The 20,564-nt window shown below is 41.3% G+C and overlaps 1 protein-coding gene across 2 annotated transcripts in view; it reads right to left on the reverse strand.

Moving 5' to 3' along the window:
* Positions 1-20,564, reverse strand: part of ODF2L (outer dense fiber of sperm tails 2 like) — a 2,421,058-nt gene that overhangs the window by 1,522,203 nt on the left and 878,291 nt on the right. For both annotated transcript variants that reach the window (XM_044086028.1, XM_044086027.1), the window contains one exon: positions 8,427-8,612. In XM_044086028.1, coding sequence (XP_043941963.1) covers positions 8,427-8,612 — 186 coding nt within the window. The remainder of the gene's footprint in view (positions 1-8,426; positions 8,613-20,564) is intronic.

Raw genomic sequence — 20,564 nt, forward strand, 5'->3', positions numbered from 1 at the left:
TTTGTTTCAAATAAATAAATGGTGTCAAAATCATGGTCTGAAACTAAATGATGAAAAAATGCATTACTGTATCCTTTGAGAAGTCATCTACCCCAGAAAACTACCACATTAACAATATGCTCCTAAGAGCTGACCCATTTATTCAGGATTTGGGAACTTGTATGGTCAGGGCATAAATTTTAACCAAGATGCATCTACTGTTGTTAAGAAAGCCCTTCTATACTGTACATCTTACAAATAAAAGGATTGTGTTTAGATCTAGAGATGTCACTGTCCCCCTTTTTTAGGCCTCTTTATGACAATCATTGAATATAATGCCTCCTTTGGCATGTATCTGTCCAGACACATTCAACAACTGTATCATCCACATAGACATCATGGACCAACTCAAAACTCTTTTCACTTTACTCAATATCATAGAGACTGCTAAGAGATTACCTGTGTCTGATATACAAGGCATCCTCTGACCCATTACTGATGGATTTACTGCACATAACCAAGTCAAATGGCATAAAAAATACTTGGCCTAAGGATCTAAACCTCTTCTGCAAAATCTAAGCCATGGAAAGCACTCCAGCTGTGTACAGCTATAACACCTTTCATACATTCTGACCACCCAATGAACATGAAAGAGTAAAACACAGAGCTGTATCTATCTACATAAAGGATAAGCACACCTCAAGGCTGATCAAACAATATGACATTCTTGAGCTAGTTTACGTTCAACTAACCACAGGAAAATCCATTAGCATATTTTTGCTAGCTACAGGTCCCCACCATGAACCAGGAAACCCATGCATCATACCTGAAGTTGCTAGAATCTCTCACCATCCAGCATTGTTTTGGGTGATTTTAACTACCTCTGCAATAACTGGAAGGTATACACAGCCATGAGAATGCATGTCCAAAGATTTCTTGACTTTGTAAATTCAAGTGCTCTGAAGCAGCTAGTACGCAACCCCACTAGGGTTACAAATATCCTAAATCTGGTACTCACAAATATGGCTGAGTGCTGCAACCCCTCCGAAGTGTGATGGCTTTACTGGAAAGGTCAGATCACAAAGCAGTCTTCCTTGAAATAAAGGTAAAACTAGACCCACCTACACCTAACTCCAAAAACTTTAATAACTTTTTTAAGGCAAACTACCTCCTATTAAGTCACAGCATACCTAGCTTCCAAGCTCCTCCCAAACCAATTAATCACAGAGGCATACACAAAAGTCCTGTATGACCATATAAACAATTATATAGAAAAGGTAGTACTGAACCAAAATAAGCTCAGGTCAAACCACAAAAACAAGCCACCCTGGTGGACCCCTCTTTTTAATAGGTTGCACAATATAAGAAAGAAAGTCCTGTCAAGAAGTAAGAGAGAATGTGCACAACAGAACAAAAAGTCCCTCATTAGTCTAACCAAGCAAATCAGGGAATTAGTCAAAACAGACTTTGAAGCAAAAATAGTGTCCAAAGCAAAGGATAGACACATAAGGCGTTTTTGACTTATGTCAGCAATCTTTGGAATTAGTTGTAGACAGAATCACCTATACTCAGCCAGAAGGTACCACAAATCTTCTGGCACATAAATTCTACTCAAACTGAATTAGTTGTGGGTGGCATCACCTACCGATCATCAGCCGATAGGTATACCAAATCTGCTTGCTGATAAATTCAGCTCAAATTTCAACTCCCAATTACCTATTGTTCTCCCACAAGAAATATCCTCCACCACTTTCCCTCCAATTATTACTAAAGAGTAGGTGGCCAGTGTGCTCTTTAAAACTAAAAGCACAACTCCAATGGGGTCAAACAATATACCAAGCTGCCTCTTAAACAGCTTGAATCAGGACCTATCAGGCCCATTGGGATCTCTATTAAACCATGGCTTACAGATAGGCTTTGCCCTGAATGAGTGTCGGACAGCAACCGTCATCCCTGTACCCAAGGGGGGGGGGAACCATCAACTGACGTGGGCAATTGCGGACCCATAAGTTTGCCTAGTTTTATATCTTAAGTCCATGGAAAGAATAATCATGGACCTGATAAACAATGACATAGGAAACCTCCAAACACTGGACTCAACCCAATTTGGTTTTGTCAAGGGCAGGTCATGCCTACTAAATCTTGTGGACTTTTTAGAAAAAGTCACTAGGGCCATGGATGAAGTTAAACTACTGCATACTGCTATGATGACCTGGTCAAGGCAGTTGACACACTCCTTACACTCAGGTATTATAAATAAACTCATAAAACTAGGCATAAATCCCTACATCACCATATGGAGAGACAAGTGGCTCACAGACAGGACACATGGTTAATGTTTTAAACCACAATGGTGAGAAATCTCCCTATTCTTAAAACAGCCCCTGTCAGATAAGTTATTTCCCCTTCTAAATAAAGGAGGCAAACTCACTTAAAGAAAGCCAGTGAGGCTGTTGGCAATGACCAAATGTTTGTCATTCTGAATGTCCCACTCCAATAAATAATAAACACACTCTTACCACATCAGTTGAGTAGAACACTGGGCTGATCTCTGAATCCTTTTCGGCTATAATTAGGCAAAAAGTGGAAGTATGTGCAATATATATATATATATATATATATATATATATATATATATATATATATATATATATATATATATATACACACACACACACACACACACACACACACACACACAAACACACACACACATATATGTGTGTGTGTGTGTACACAAATCTACTTCATAATATCAAATTTCCAAAGCACTGAAGACCAAAATGCCGAGATGACAATCACGAAAGTTAAAATCTCGACCCGCTTAAACATTTGCCCAACACCACATTAAAACACACAGCACAATCTAAAACCCCCCACATTCCAATGTGGGTGGCTACACCCACTCACCCCCCCAACTATATATACCAAATCTGGGATCGCACTACAGTGGGGAAAATGGCATGATTCCCCACGTTGGGTGAGCATTTACTTGCACTGGGAAAACTTGTGAAGTTCAGCATTTTAACTTTCATGATTGTCGTCTTGGCATTTTGGGATTTTGCTATTTCAAAGTAGACCCATGTACATATACACACACACACACACACAAAATTTATTCAAGACAATTGAACAGTAGATCTTTGGCAAGGGAAAACAGAGTATACAGAGAAAACCTATGCTGACAATGGAAGAGCACACATATTCCAGCAAGACAATGACCAGAGGTCAGGATCGAACCAGGTACTCTGAGGCTGTGAGACAGGGATCCAATCATTGAGTGACAGTACTGTCCATAGAAACTTCCCTGTTCTGTATCACAAATAACACATTCCTCTTATTCCTATCAATGTAGCAGAGCAAGGGAAATCTCAGGAGGGGGGTCCTCCTTGCTTTGTCTATGACTAGGATAGCCATTTTTCCTTCTACAATCAAATTTGATTATTTTTATCTAAAGCTTCTAAACTCAAGAGGCATACAACCTTTTCTGATGCATATGTAATAATCATGCACAGGACCAGGCAAACATGCCTAAATCCTGAGTCTGCAGTTTTGCTCCCAGCCAATAAGAAATTGCAAATCCAAAGAATCTATGAATATCAGGCATCTGCAATGTGCAACAATGTATAAAGATATATTTGCCACATTAACAAGGAACATCATAAAAAGGTGGTGAATGCAATAACTGCCCTCAGGGCAACTGTGATTCACTGAGCATTTTCTTACAGATAACTACAATGGAAAAAATGGGTATATATATTAGAACATCGAAGTTTCAGGTCTTCAAATGTTCTAATATCGACACCTAGTAACCGAAAACCGATAAGACCAAAAATTTAGAACATCGAATTTTTTCCTAGGGAAACAATTTGCTGTTTCAAAACACATACAGACAACACAAACACACCAAACACACAGCAATCCACACACATACACCTAAAATCTTACATCTAAACCTACACTAAACTGTACATACACCACTATCTACCCACTTACCTTACCCAAACCCTATCCTTAAGGTTCGTCACTATCGCACACACACCTCACCCGCGCCCTAACTCTAACTCACCTATCCCACCCTAACCCTCATGTCCAAACATTCGCACACTTACCTGACACGCGCCCTAACCCTAACTCACCTATCCCACCCTAACCTTCACGTCCACACAATCGCACACTTACCTGAACCTGACCGTAACTTTCCACCGCAGAGCTGAAAATAGCGAAGCGACAATAACGGACAACCAAATTCTTTCCCTAGGAAAGAATTCGGTTATCTAAAAATTCGCTATTTTCAACTTTTGGTTACTAGGTGTTAATATTAGAACATTCGAAGACCTGACACTTCAATGTTCTAATATAGACCCGAAAAAATTTATCAGACACTCTTACTTGGTGGGTCTGCAATTGGGGAAACATCCCAGCATAATACCGCCTCCCTGGGAATCAAAACCCTGAAGGAAGCCAAAAAGTAAAGGCTCAAAAAGAAAGAATATTGAAGACAACACACAGCCATGGTAACCCAGCTCATGGAGTCAGAGTCCAAGCATTAATAGTTGTTGAAGATTTAATACTGGCAACCAAGTGGCCATGGTACAAATGTCCACAATGGAAACATTCCAGAAGCAAGCACTGGAAGCAGCCATGCCCTAATGAAATGGCCATTGAAAGCAGAATTTTCTAAACTGTGGTTCACTGACTCATGTCAAAAGACAGTGGTGTCAGCAATCCATTTCATTAGCAACTGCCAATAATTTCTTCAAATACAAAGAAAACAAGTTGTTATTCCCTCTTCTGCAAATTGTGTACTTGCTTCATACAGAACCTCAGTCTAAAGTATGAAGACTGTCTCTACATTGTTTCCACTTCTGAGTGGATAGAGAACTCTGAAACCACATTTAAGAAAAACTGTGGGTAAGTATATGAAAGGTTACCTATACTTCCCTAAGGCTAAGGGCCTTACGTTCAGATATCCTGTGAGCAGAGGTGGTGGCTACTAAGAAAACTACTTTTCAAAAATTGAATTTCAACATAAAAGGTGGAAAACATGCCAATCCTGAAATTAAATTCCTACTCAAATGAGAGGGATATTTAAAGGAGAAAACAGATGCAGAGCCATTTCAGCTAGCTGCCTCACCAGTGGATGCTGGATAAAGCTCTGTTCTTGACAAGGTCTGGATTTGCAGAAAAGCTGATGTGCCAAGAAAGTGCATTAAGAAAGGTGAAATCATACAGGTACCTATGATAACTCAAGCTCCTCCCTGACAACAGACTGGGAAGGCCCAAATAAGAACCTTACCTGCTTGCAACACTTCATCTGTAAAGTAGAAAGTTTCTTACTGGCTTCAGTCACTTCCGGCAATGCAGCTGGTTTATAAGCTATAAACAAGAAGCCAAACTCTGGTACAGCCGAATCTCACCCCAGGGCTAGGGGGAGGGGCTCCCTCGTCTTGTCTTGTAAACTGAATGCTCTCTACTATTATACATCTGAAAGCCTAAAAATCACAAAGTTCTTCACCCCCCCCCCAAAAAAAAAGAGACAAGTTTTTTTTCTTTTTTTTCTTTTCTGAATTTCCTGATGAAGTACAAACTGAGAGGAAAAAGATGGGAAGATATACAGGAATCGCCATCTACCACTGAGAAGGAGAAAGCATCTTCCAATACACCTTAGAGCTACTGCATGGAAAATGAGAAGTGTATTTTCTGGGTTAGCAACAGTTAATTTGTCTGTAAGGCTGACAGATTCAGTAACCACACAATAACTTATATTAAAACAAAATATGCAAATCAACAACAAAACACACAAGTTTTTTTTTTGCAACTCTATTTCTATTTTAAGTGTTATAAGGGACTGTTCTGTAGGAAAGCAAAGGGGACAATCTCTGGGATGTGCCTTTTCTGGAAAACAATGACTGGACGTGACTTCTGAATCCTCAACTTCAGTAAAAAGATAGAAAGGACAGCTCCAAAAGTCTCACAGCATGTTTGTGTCTCCCAGGAAGAGAAAGGCTGAGAGTGATTTCTGTTCATAGTCAGACTTAAATCACCTTTCAGCAAAGGTGGTACAGTCACAAGCTTTCTTGCTTGATCAGGTACCACATAACAGACTAGTTCTCAGACCATATCAGGAAAGTCCCCAATTCAGTTAGTCATCAAACACATTCATGGCATGGAGGACAGCTTACAACTTCAAATGGTTTATGTGAAACTTCCTCTTAAGTAGGGAAGCACTTTCCCTGAACTATAAAGGAGATGAGCCTGCCAGCAAAGGGTCCATGTCCAGCAACAGGTTCAGATAATGAAAGGGTTTGGAAAAAGAAGATCCAAGAATGTGTAGTGAATCTGCAGACAATTATTGCACAGCTGCACTCATATCTCCAAGCATAACAAAAGAAAGCTACCATGAACTTCATCTCTTCCACCAAGTCTAAAAAGCACAGAAGGTTCTGAACCTGTACCGCTTATTGAGTCCTCAGAAAAGTCATGACCTTTTGAGCCCTCGTAGAGGGCAGAAAGGACATTTTATGGAGAATCTAATTCAACACCAAAGAAGGTAAACCATTTGAGAAGGAAATGGGTGACTTCTGCCAATTAATGAATTAATAGTCACCCCCTTCCCCAACGGTGGTACTTACGGGCTCTCACTCCAGGGATGCTACTTGGGTATCAGGCCATCAAAAGCAAAACATCAGGCAGTGCTTCCCTTAGCACTACAGTTCCTTGGTAAATACTTAACATGCAAAAGAGAGATTAAACTGCAGCAATTTGTACTGCAAATGGTACCCACCAACAGCATACTAAAGGAACTTCCTTACAGATCCCAGATGATAATGTGCTGCAACGTATCCATCACATCCAGTGACACATTCCAAACAACCTAGAGCAGAAGTACAGCCTCCTGGAAAGTCACTGTCCTGCAAATGATGTACCAGACTATAAACAGTGAATTTATTGAGGACTAGCACAGAACAGCAGTCTTGCCACCCCATCTCTTCAAAACTAACAGGATTTATTTATTTTATTTGAACTTTATTAACTGGGATTGTTGGCTGGTATAAGATCCTTTTTACCCACTACTTTGGCCATAATGCAATTCAAAGCATACATAATTTTGCAAGACCTTTTCAAACCACTATCAGGGCTAAATGGTAAACCAAGAAATATACATAAGTTTTGGCAATATTACTGGAGAGTACAGCAGGAAATTAAGAAATTTATAGCACACAACTGTAAATACATTTAATAAAACTGAAAACAATATTACAATGAAGGTGTCCATAAACAATAAAAGTAACAAACAAACTGAATGGAAGATATCATAGTCAGAGGAATACTAGGCTGTCTTCACCAGTTAATAATAACTAGACACAGTAGAATTTTACTACACACCAAATAAGTAGCTCGAGGCCATTTCATGGAAGCATGTATGCTGAAATTTGGCAAAAGAAATCTGAAGGAGGAGGATTCTAGAGATTCGTTATGGGATACAAAACTAGGGCTTTCTAGTAAAACAGAGTGTTTTGTGGTCAGCCCTCAATAGTGCATCATCAACAATAGTCACTGCGAAATAACACTAAAAAGTGTTTCTACAGGGAGCAACTTGGGGGTGGAGTAGGGGCTACATCATTCACACTCCTCCGACTTCTATATATCAACTAAAATTGCTGTATGAAAAAGCAAAAACCTCCCTCTCCTCAGGATACTGTAAGTCTTTAGCTTAAATGTGCCAGTCTCTGTATGTGCACTTTACTGATCGCACATAACAGTGCCAGTTACTAGTGTGTGGAACTCGAGCCTGACACCAAAGAGACAGACTTGGCAGCCTGGGAAAGTTCCTGCTGTCAAATTGTCCTAAAGTCTACTGGCATTATTCCAGCTGTTAACAAGGGTGGGCCTCCTCATATCAGGTATGTGATTAGAGTAATGATAGCAAATATGCATGAGGAACATGATTTAAGAAGGTTTTTGCTTTGCTGAACATGTATACATGCAAAGCTGCATTTATGTGCACTGTATTCTCCAACACTGGTGCTTGCTGCAACACAGGCATGCATTTTGTTTTCACTCTTATGGACTATACACAGTGTATTATGAAACTATTTCAAACACCTTGCTCTGGTCTTTTTGGAAAGATTTTCTCTGTTTGTATTTTTATTAATCTGTGGCCACACTGCTTTGTGGTTCAGACTCTGTTCCCAGGTGATCAACCTTTCACATAGTAAATAAATCCTAGCACATTATTTTGCTGGTTATCTTCATCTGTATAGCTGCTTCATTGCACAGCTTATGGGGTTATGCAGTTGCCATAACCTACTTAATGTGCAATGAGTATACATCACATAAATGTGACCTGGGTAAGTCTTTGGTATAGGGGTACTTCTGCACATTGTCATTTTATGAATTTGACATCAGAGAGCTTAATCTATGATCTTAAAAACAGCAATTACCTTATCTTTAATTTGCAACTGAAGCTTTTCAGCAGCCATTCCAAAACGCTCTGCTCTTTGCTTCTGAGCTCTTGTGGCCTTTTTGAGAGCTGCTTTGTCCTGTTCAGCCTTTACTTTTGAAGCATGTATCTGATGTTTCAAGCACTCAGTTTCCAACTTATGGTCCTGTATTTTTCTTTCAAGATTCTGAAATGTAATTAAAGATATACTTAGACTATTTTTATCTACTTTCTTTTTCTAACTGATTTAGGATGCTGAAAAAACTCATACACTAAAAAAATAATTTTAGACAGTACAGTTGTGCGAGTATACTCACGATAACCATACATGTTTGCATGTAAGGATCATCACTGTGACGGAATTCCATATACATAAAAAACTGCTGCATGAAGAAGCTTGTCTTTCAGCTGCACTTCCAGAGGTATCAGCTAACCCCAGAACACAACTGGTCTTCTACACATACCAGGGATATCATCATGATGATCAGCAGCAAAGGGGAGAAAGGACACAGGAGCCCACACCATGTTTTTTTTTTTTTTTTGGAAAAAGAAATCACCAACAAGTATGCCTAAGAGACCGGGAGGAGGTATACAGTGTCTAGTGAGAACAGGCTCCACAACAGTGAGGACTGACAACTTACTGTTAGCCCCAGGAAAGCAGGTCCTGTATGGAGTGGGAAAGTATGGTTGTGTAAAATCTTACCATAAAAGTAGAAGTCCTTCTCTTCACTATTGCAGTATTCTTCACTAAAAAGATCCCCTGCCAAGGGTAGCCCAATGCCTGGCCAGTATACCAAAGCTTTAGGATTTTACAGACATCGTACACCACACATATGCTCCCCACTGATTGTGAAGGGCATAAAGGTGACGTACGGACATACCTCAGAATTGAATAGCTGCAGGAGGAACACCAGTCCAAGGACAGGAGGAGGAACATGTACATCCAGAAGGAAAATAAAAGAAGGAAAAGAGAAAAGGTGGAGGAGGGAGGGAGTGAATACTGCAACAGTGAAGAGAAGGACATCTACTGTTATGGTAAGATTGTTCACAACTGTACTATGTCCTTCCACATCACTGTTGCAGTATTCTTCATCAAAGGGAGAGTACAAAAGCTCAAGAGGATTTTGGAGGAGGAGGAAGGCCCAAAAGAACCCTCCAGAAAACCATGCAGGATAGCTCTGGTAAAGTCAGCTCTTGTTCTGGAAACAACATCTAATTTGCAATGCTTAGTAAAGGTATGGACAGAGGACCAACCAGCAGCCTCCAGGATGGAATTGGTATCCAAGCTTTGAAAAAAGCACCAGAGGAAGCCACAGCCCTGGTAGTGTGTGCTTTTACAGACGCAGAAAGGCACTTCGCATGAAAGGAGTAATAAAAGGAATGGCCTTAGAGGCCCATGAAGAAATGATTTATTTAGAAACAACCAAAACCTAAATATCTAGGATGAAAAGAAATAAAAAGTTGCTCAGAATTGCAAATGGTCTTAGTCTTATTGAAATAATACCTTAGCTGTCTGTGCAAATTCAAGGTGTGAATAACTTTTTCACTAGCAGACTGCGGAGAAGGAAAAAATGTGGGCAAATTAATAGACTGATTAAGAGACAATTCATTAATCACCTTGGGCATAAAAGAAGGATGAGTACAGAGAGACACCCTGTCCCTATAAAAAACTAAAAAAGGTGGAATAGCCATAAGGGCCTGAAGCTCAGACACCCTCTTAGATGAAGTAAGGGCAAAAAGAAGAAGACCAATCTTGCATGTACAATGCTGAAGGGAAGCTGAAGAAGCAGGCTCAAAAGGAGCCCAAGTTAATTTTTCAAGAACAAAATTAAGATCCCAGGAAGGAGGAATAGGTTTCCTGTGAGGCCTAATATGAATAACACTTTTAAGAAATTGCTTGACCTCAAACCTAGAGGCCAAAGGGAGAGTCAAAGACAGACAAGCAGAAACAGCTGAAAAGTGCACTTTAACTGAAGAATATGCCAATCCAGCAAAAATAAAAACCATAGGAATCTCCACATAAAAAGGACCCTGGTTATGAGCAAGGCAGCAAACAGAAAATCTCTTCCATTAGGATAAACAGGAGGTTTCCTGGCCTCCTACAGAACCCAAACCGCATCCTCAGAAAAAAAGATGCCTAAAAGGGATCAAAACCCTATCATCCACAGTGTCAAGTGAAGAGTGGACAAGGGAAGATGGATGAGAGACCCCTTGTCTTGTGTGAGAAGATCCACCTTGTGAGGTAAGTTGTGGTAACTCTTCGCTAGATGCAGAACAGGGAACCAGTGCTGTTTCAGCCAAGAGAGAGTCACCAGCAAGATTTTGGGGGAGTCTCGCTCTATCTTAAGCAGGATCCTCAGTATGAGAGGAAGAGGAGGGAAGGCATGGAAAAATATTCCCCTCTAAGAAAAAGATAGGCCATCCACCTTCCAGGCCAAAGGGCTTGGGACTCTGGTGCAAAAAAGAGGACGTTGTCTGTTCAGAGCGGAGGCATAAAGGTCTACCCGAAGAGTACCCCACTGGTGGGCTGTGTCCAAAAACATCTCTGTGAAGCATCCATTTATGAGCCTGTGTTTTATGGACCTGCTCAGAGAGTTTGCCACAATGTTTTGTCCTGAATGAATATAAATAGCCTGATGTGTCACATGATATTGCACAGCTAGATCCCAAACTTAAAGAACTAGTCTGCACAGGAGGAAAGATTGTGCCCCCCTTGCTTTTTAATGTATCCCATCACTGTGGTATTGTCTGTAAAGATTTTGAGAGGCCCTGGAAGAAAAATGGAAGGAAAGGCTTGAAGGGCCAGAAGGAGAGCTCTCATCTCCTAAATGTTAACATGGTCTGACCTCTGATGAATAGACCAGAGACCCTGCACCTTAAAAGGGCTGAAAGAAGTACACCATCCTGTGTGTGAGGCATCTGAAAAAAGTTCTTGAGAGGGAACTGGGGGATGAAAAGGAAGCCCTGGGTTAAGAGACAGCTGATGAATTCACCACTGAAGCTCTAGTTTGAGGCATGGAAAAACAGGGACTAGAACTTCAAAAGGATGAGAGTGTTGGAGCCATACTGGCTTTAGGAACCACTTTAGGTTCCTTATATGGAGTATGGCTAGAGGAAGCATGGGAATGGCAGAAGCCATGAATCCCAGAGCCCATAGAAACGCTCTGGCCATGACTGAGACTTGAGAAAGAAGGGATTGAAAAAAGGCAAGTAGAACAAGAGACTCTGTTGGTGGCAGAGAAGCAAGCATAGGAATGGAGTCTGCAGCTGAGAAAAAATATGATCCTGAGAAGGAGTCAGGAAGGATTTATGGAAATTTATCATAAATGTTAGGCTTTCCAACAGGCAAATAGCATATTGAAGTTACTGAAGCAACATCTCTAGGGATGAAGCCTGAATGAGCAGGTAACCCAGGTAAGGAATAATTTGTATCCCCTCATCCTGCAAAAGACAATCACAGGAGGGAAGCATTTGGCAAAAACCCTTGCAGCAGTAGAAAGGAAAAAGGGCAAAGCAGAGAACTGAAGATGCAAGGAAGAAACAGAGAAATGCAAAAAAGTTCCTGAAACAGGGATGAATAGGAATGTGAGAATAAGCATCTTTGAGATCCACAGACATCAGGAAAGCCTGGAGAAGAAGAAGAAGTAGAGGAAACAGAGCCTGAAGGGATAGTATCAAAAAAGAAGGGATCTTCAGAAATGTGTTGAGCTGGGAAACTTCTTTCCTGGGAATCAAAAACATCCTGGAATAAGACCCCTTTCCCCCTTCTGAGGAGCAGAAACTGTTTACATGGTGTCAAAATAAAAAAAATGGTAAAGTGCCTTAAAAAAACAATCAATAAATCCAAGTAGAAGGCACTGGTAAGGCAGGCTGGATATCATTCGAGAAAGATTTATTGTTGACACCAAAGCACACTGACAAAAAAATAAAATCCACACTGACAAAAAGATAAAATCCACACAGACACTGTTTTCACCGCATTTTCATCTTATAACTTCATCAGATAAGCATACCAACAGTTAAAATCTTAATATATACACAGTTTAAAAACCTAAAAGCCAATCAAATCAACTGAATAATTAAATAATTAAAAGAAAGCACAAAAATAAAAGGAGCAGTGTATTTCTAAATAGTTCCATAAAATCACTGTATAAAAATCATTGCATTTAAAAATAATTGTTTAAAAAGCTTAAAAACCTACAAGACATAAACATTTAAACATATTAGTACATAATAATAAAAACACATATCTATAAAATAATTTAAATAATAAATATGTAAAATCCATATATAAATAGTGCATTGTATTTAAAACCTATCTAATCGCACCATCTGGTGACTAAAGTTGTGAAATACAACTTGGCAGATCTCAATTTTAACACAGGCTTCAGACATTTTCATTCAAGTCAGGGTATGCATTTGATTCTAAATTTAATTGCCAATATAGTTCCTTATATTCAAGACGAGTTTCCCAGGGACCACCCCTGCAATCTATAGGTAACACTTCAAGACCTCCAAAGCAGAAATGCAAGCAAACTCCACCCCCAACACAACCCAAATGACACACAGCCCACAGACTCAGTGTGCCACTCGACCACAGCCCATAAGGCAAAACAACATATGTAACACAGTAGTCATAGGTTACTCTACAGTCAGGCACACTGATGTCCCACTCACCAGGCTAAACAAGGAGAAGGTTACTGTCAGCTGCCTGTCGGGTGCCAACATGGAAGAGCTCTCCGATCTTGTAGCCCAGGCAGGTATGACCCTAGCCCTAAGTAGCATCTTGCCATCGCCCAGAAGGATACCGCAGTACAAGGACAAAATGATTGACTTCAACAACTTCACAGCTTCTGGTGTCATTCTAAGGGGATCCAGTATCTGTCTGCCTGGGACAACATGGTCGACAGACCACAATGCTTTGCCAGAGATGGCCTGCACCTCTCACCCCTGGGATTCCGAATACTGGCTAAGGCTCTTGCTGCCCCTATGGTGCCTTTTTTAGGCAAGGTTCAAATGACAAATTCACTACCGTAAAAGGAACAGGCAAGCAAAAACTGAGGGCAATGCTACTCAAAGTCTAAACCTCAAAATGCACTCCCCTCAAGGCACTCCTTGAAATAGAGAACATAAATATCTGTGCAGTGACTGAGACCTGGTTCAAGACTCCACAGAGTACCCCTGCATTACCAGGCTATAACCTATACCACACTTTTCGGCCACCTAACCTCGACCAGTACACCAAAGGCAGAGGTGTGTCCATATTCATTAAGGATATCCACACCTCCAGGCTAGTTGCTCAGCATAATTCATCCGAGGTTATCCAAGTGCAACTAACTCTGGGCAAAACTGCAATCCAAATTTTAGCTTGCTACAGATCCCCCACCATGCCCCAGGATTCCCACTCCTCTTTTCTTGATATACTAAAAAATATTAGGGTTCAACCAAACACCCTAATAATGGGTAATTTCAACTACCCCACCATTAACAGGGAAAACTACTCATGTACCAACTCCTTCGCTCAATGCTTTCTGGAAATCATAAATTCCAATGCCCTGGATCAACTCATCAACACCCCCAACCAGGGGCAACAATATCCTAGATCTAGTCATTACCAACACGAGTGACCGGTGTTCCACACCTGAAGTCAACTCCTCGTTGGTCAGATCTGACCATAAGCTAATCACCCTAGATATTCACATCCCGCCCCCACCCCCTAAATAAGGAAATCATGGTAAAAAATGTCTCCAAAGCCAACTTCATGCTTCTTAAGACATAAGTGGCGAACTACATGACAGCCATGCAGATGGACAATACAGTTATGACTGCTGAATCCTGCACAGATGCACTCTATAAGCACTTACACGAGTGCATGGATCGTGCTATCCCAAACAGAACCAAGTCATTATCCTCCAAAAAAAGAAAGCCAGTCTGGTGGTCCCCTGCCATTAAACTCTACAACAGAAGGAAGAAACTGTTGCAAAAGAGAGTAAAATCCCATGAGTGGAGGAGTTCCCTGGACAGCCTCAGTAAGAAGCTGAGATCCCTTATAAGATCATCCAAAGCTAGCTACAAAAACAAAATCGCCAAGGATTCTAGGGACAACCACAAAGAATTCTATAGCTATGTCAAGAATCTCAATGACAACACCCAGATCTGCTCTGAGTTACAGCACAACGGCATGAAAATGACAGAATCAACTGATATTGCCAACATCCTGGCACACAGGTTCAGTGCTAACTTTACCCCCCCCTCACCCCCTAAAGAGCTTATATCTATACAGGAAGAATGCAGAGTCCCTGTAATCACAACTATGCAGGTAAAAGCTGCACTCTCCAAAGCCAAAGATATAGCATCCATGGGACCGGACAACATCCCAGGCTGTGTTTTACATGAACTGGCCCCCCACCTAAGCACCATGTTCAATCATAGTCTCACATCAGGCTTTGTGCCCACCGAATGGTGCACAGCAACAGTTATCTCACTCCACAAAGGGGGAGCCACCACTGATCCCGGGAACTATCGCCCTTTTATCCCATACGAGCCTGGTCTGTAAGGCCATGGAACATATTATCATGGAACTCAGTCATTGGTAACCTCCAAACTCTGGACTCCACCCAGTTCGGGTTTGTGAAAGGCAGATCATGTCTCCTGAACCTGATCAGCTTCTTTGAGGCAGTCACCAAAGCTGTAGACGAGGGTAAGGTGGTTCACACAGCCTATCTTGACCTTGCCAAGGCTTTCAACACCATCTCCCATTTTGAAATTATAGCGAAACTCACTAAACTAGGTATAAATATCTACGTCACAAGATTGGGCTGCCAATTGACTCATTGACAGAACCCACACTGTAAAAGTTGCAGAATCCAAATCTGACTTCAAACTAGTGACAAGTGGAGTACCAGAGGGTTCAATCCTGGGACGTCTCCTGTTTGGTATCTACTTCTCTGAAGTACAGGCCAACACAGAAGGCCTTTAGCTAACAAAATTAGCAGATGACTGCAAACTAGGAGCCATAGTTGTGCCCCCAAATGATGTGGACATCCTACAGAAGGGCCTCACTGAGACAGATGCCTGGTGTCAGAGCCATGGCCTCAAGCTCAATGCCAAAAAGTGCATTGTCATCCCCTTTGGTAAAAACTCTGTACCCATGAACTACCACATAGGCGGCAGTCTACTTAACGCCAAATTTGTGATAAGAGACCTGGGGATCCAGGTGGACAGTAGTCTCTCCTTTGATAATCACATTGCCATGGTAGTCAGGAAATTCTTATAAATGGCACACCTAATCACAAAAGGGTTCTCATCTAGGAAAAAAAAGAGGGTTATTGTTCCCCTCTCCTCAACACTCATTAGACCCATTATAGAATACAACGCCCCTTTTGGAATGTACCTCACAAGACATCTGCAGCAGCTGGAAAGGCCACAGAAGTACCTCACAAAGAGGATTACTGGCCTCCAACAGATGCCCTACACTGACAGTCTCAAAAAAACTCCAGCTTTACTCCGTAGCATATCGCCTACTCCGAGGTGATCTCTGCCTAACATATGAAGCTATGTCAAACCCACAGCTGTTGGACATGCTACACCTAAAGAAATCCCAATCCCTCCAAGCTACATGCTCTAGGGACCTAGACCTTGTCACCACAATAAACAGGACATGCTGAAGAGATATATTCCTGTCCCAGAGACTTCCCATACTCTGGAAAAAGCTACCCATCTATATCAAGCAAAGCTCCTCATTAGCACTCCAAGAAAAATCTTGGTAAGTGGATGGGAAACAGGAAATACACCCTGGGGATCACTTTGGTGGCTCTGCTCGACAGGGGCACAGGGAAATAACTTTCTTGGGTGGCGTAAGCCAGGGAACCTTGTTGGCTAAACTTACTTAAGGCCTTGGGCTGATAGTGTAATACCTACCTATGAACCTATAGCATAAAAACAAAAACTGGCATTAATACAAGTTTGATTATGTCTGTACAGAGCATTGTTAATATTTTTCTTTCTGATGTCATGCATGTGTTCATAAACCCACGTTTTAAATTTTCTCTCAGTTTTTCCTACGTAAAGTGCGTCACATTGATCGCATAAAGCTAAATAAACAATGCCATTTGTACTACAATTCGCATACCCCCTGGTTTTAATAAATGTATTCCTGCATTTTAATTGTGTCATTTCCCCTACCTTAATATAGAGACACTGGGCACAGTTGCCCCACTTATATGTACCTCTCTTTCTAAAATCTGTATCTTTATATTTAGCTGCACCACCTTCCAAGACTGACTTTATGTTCTGACCATTGTTTAAATGGTGCCCAAAGACAAAAGACTCTGAAGAACATTCTGAAAAAAAGGGCAGATGTTCCTATTGCCACCAAATCTGAATTTCTTCAATTCCAGGGATCTGACTCCTCCCCTACCCATAATGTTCTTAACTCCACCCTACTGCTTCAGATCAAGTTTGCCCCCTGAAAAAAGTATGTCCAAAAGGAAATCACAGTACCAGTTTCATAATATGCGATAGAAAAACTGGCAGGGCTATAAGACAGTGGCAGTAATGACTGCTCATAGACAGGGAATGCCAAAGTTAACTCATCATCAGAGTCCTACTAGTGACAATTTGGCAGGGGGTCAGGTGGGAGGGATGTTGAACCAGATGAAAATCAGACAACATGGATCTATTGTTATGGTAAATCCACAATTTTTGAATCCAACACTGTCTGTTTTCATCAGATTCAACTATGGGACAGATCTTTAAGCATATAGGCCCAGGTGGGATCAAGGAAGGACATTCCTGAGGATGATGGATCCAAATGATGAACGAGCTCTGGATTGCTCATACAGTCTATAATGGGATACAAAAGTATGAACTACTGACCAAGTAGTGACTGCACAGATATCATAAATAGGTAATCTACTGGCAAAAGCTGTAGAGGTTTCTACTACTCTTGTAGAATGAACTTTTGGTTTATTCTACAAGCTGGTGATGGACATCCATCATATGAAGCACATGTTCTACTTTGTTTGAAAATTGTTGAAAAAGACTGGTTAATTTTATTGACAGATTTAGATTAGTTTTAGGTGCCGACTTAGGAAGGAAGCATTAGCTCTAAATGAAACCCTATCCTTATGAAGAAACTGATACAGTGGTTTGCAGGACAGTGCCTGCATCTCTAACATCCACTTAGCTAAAGTGACAGCCACCATAAAAACTGCTTTCTAAGAGAGGAACTATAAATCCACTGATGCTGCTGCTGACTCAAACAGTGGCTGAGTTAATGGCTGTAGCATGACAGTAATGTCCCACAAAGGGACTGGGTCTCTGACTGGGGGTTGAAAGAGAAAGGTTCCCTTCAGGAAAACATTAGAAATTCACAAGAAGGCTACAGATGAGTTGTTCTGGCCTATATAAAAGCTAGAAATGGCTGCCAAGTGAATTTTGACAGTTGAGTAACTGAACCCGTTATGAAAAAGTTTTGATAAAACTGCTAGGCTGGAGGGGAAAAGGAGATAAAAAGGAATCTAGACCCTTGGAAACTGCCCAAGTGGAAAACGTCTTCCATTTTGCTACAGCATATTTTCATGGTGGTATGTTTTTGGGATGCTGATAAGATTTGAACAAATGATGTGGAAAGCCTGTCAACTCTAACTAATGTTAGAATTGGAGGAACTGTGCAGTTAATTTCATGGTTTTCTGTTCCAGAGGAGTTAGCCTGGATGGGTGGGCTAAATAGATTTGAATACTGATCAAGCTTCCATGGAGGATGCACTAGAACAGACCACTGGAAGGGAAACCAAGTCTGCTGAGTTCAGAAAGGGTTAATGAGGATCACCTTGGCCTTGAGCATTCTTGTTTTCTGTATAAAATTGTTCATTAAAGGTAATGAGAAAAAGGCATACAGGAGAACTGGGAGCCAACTGTGGACAAGAGCATCCCTCAGTGACCACCCCTGCGGAGGGATCATGAAAAAGTAACTGCTGCATTTGTGGTTTAGGTGGGATGCAAAGAGATCACATCACGGTTGACCCCAGTGACTGAAGATCAAAGCTGTCACTGTTGGACTGAGGGACCACTCATGAGGTATCAAGATAGATCTGCTCAACTTGTCTGCCAGAACATTGGATGATCCCAGGATACGCACTGTTTTCAGAAAGCAGTGTGAAGACATCACTCAAGACTTTCATAACTTCATGGCATAGGGTGTAGGAACAGGTTCCTCCCTAGTTGTTGATGTACCAGACTACCAACATAATAATCTGTATGCACCTGGATCACACCTCTCAGGAAAGTGCCCTGAAAGGCCTATAACATAAGGAGGATTGTTCTTATCTCTAGAATATTGACGTGAAGGTTGACCTTTATATGTGACCACGTGCCTTGGGCCATCTTCCTTTCAAAATACCCCCTCCACCCTAGTATTGAAGTTTCCATCATCACAACTGTTACAGGGGGGGTGGGTCCATTAGGAATTGGCATCCGTTTGCTATAGAAAAAGAAGACATTATTCCCTAAGGTATGTGTTGCCTGTAAACTTATTTTGGTATGAAGTGGATAAAACCTTTGGGACCACTGTACTGTTGGGTCTATATTAAAAGAGCGAAGGTTTAAATATTCAACCACCATATGGGGACATCATATGAGCGAATATTTAAAACCTCGCAAGTGTGAACGGAGATCGCCGTAGGGAATTCTTCCCTTTACTTCAACGGAGTGTGATCTTGGAGTTGGTATATTTAAGTAGCGGGGGGTGTGGGGGGTGCAGGGGGACTTGCTCCCCTGCTCAGGGTGATCAGGTAGGTTTTTATTTTATTTTTACGTTTTTTGTTTTGTTTTCGAGGTATTGCAACTTCACTCATATGGTGTCGCCCATATGGTGTTCGACTTTGTAAAACCTCAAACTTATAATATAGACCTGTACTGTTAATGTCCACTGGAGAACCCACATGTAAAATCTGGTGAGTGGGACCATGACAGTTGTGGATGCCATTAGACCCAATAGGTAAAGAATAAGTATTGCTGCAGGACAGAGGTGGTAAAGAACTTGAGTTGTAGTGAGATGGACAGAAAGCACCATGGAGATTGAAAGATGGGCAGTGTATAATCTTGTGTTCAGCTGGCATCCAATAAATTCTATCTACTGGGATGGTGTAAGGTAGCTTTTGGTCATACTGACTGTGATGCCTAGACCCTGCATCAGTTGGAGCAGAAGGTCCCTTTTGTGTGATAAGAGAATGGAGGTTGTAGCAGTGAGAAGACAACAGTCAAGGTATTGGAAAACCTGGATCCTTAGTAAGCACAGAAACACAGATGCTGGTACCATAACTTTCGTGAACACTAGAGGGTTATGGTGAGATTGAATGGTAGGACTCTGAACTGATAATGATTGGCTCCCAACCAGAAGTGGAGAAATCTACTAGAATGCTTCTCTATTTTCACATGATAGTATGCATCCTTTATGTAGCACATCCAATCGGCCTTCCTCTGTAGAGGCAATAAGGTCTGAAATGTGACCATCCAGAATTTTGTCTACATGACATACTGATTCATATGACTCAGGTCTAGAATGAGTTGGAGGTTCCCTGTTTTCTTGAGAACCTAGACCCCATATTCTAGCTCGTCTTCACAGACTGGTTGGGCAACACTTTTCTAGAAGCTTGGAAACTTCTGCAGCTGCAAGTTCCCACTGACCGGTCAGAACACTGGTAACTTCTTTCCTTTTGACAGAGTGAAGGGAAAATGGTATAGAATAACCACTGGAAATTATGTTTAGCACCCACAAATCTGTGGCTATGTTTTACCAGGTGTGTGGGTGCAGAGATAGGCGTGCCCCAACTGCCTACAGAATGGAGAAGTCGGGCAACCCTTTAAGGGTGATGAAAGGCTTTTTGGAGAATGGTCTGAGAAAGCCCTATTTATGCATTCCACTTCTGCCTCTAGGGCAATGGTCATTACTGTTACCTCCTCTTTTGCCACGAGGGGGTTTCTTGGCAAGGACTTTCTGAACCACATCTTCTTCACAGCCCACTGATTCCTAGAGTAGGACCTCTGGGGAGTGGAGAAGCAGATGCCTACCATTGAAAGAGTTTTATCATCCTGCTGACTCATGGTCAGTGTTTCTTTTACTTTAAGTCCAAAATGG

The sequence above is a fragment of the Protopterus annectens genome, chromosome 10.part0, assembly GCF_019279795.1.
Source record: "Protopterus annectens isolate FY-2018-M chromosome 10.part0, PAN1.0, whole genome shotgun sequence".
Classification (NCBI taxonomy): Eukaryota; Metazoa; Chordata; order Ceratodontiformes; family Protopteridae; genus Protopterus; species Protopterus annectens.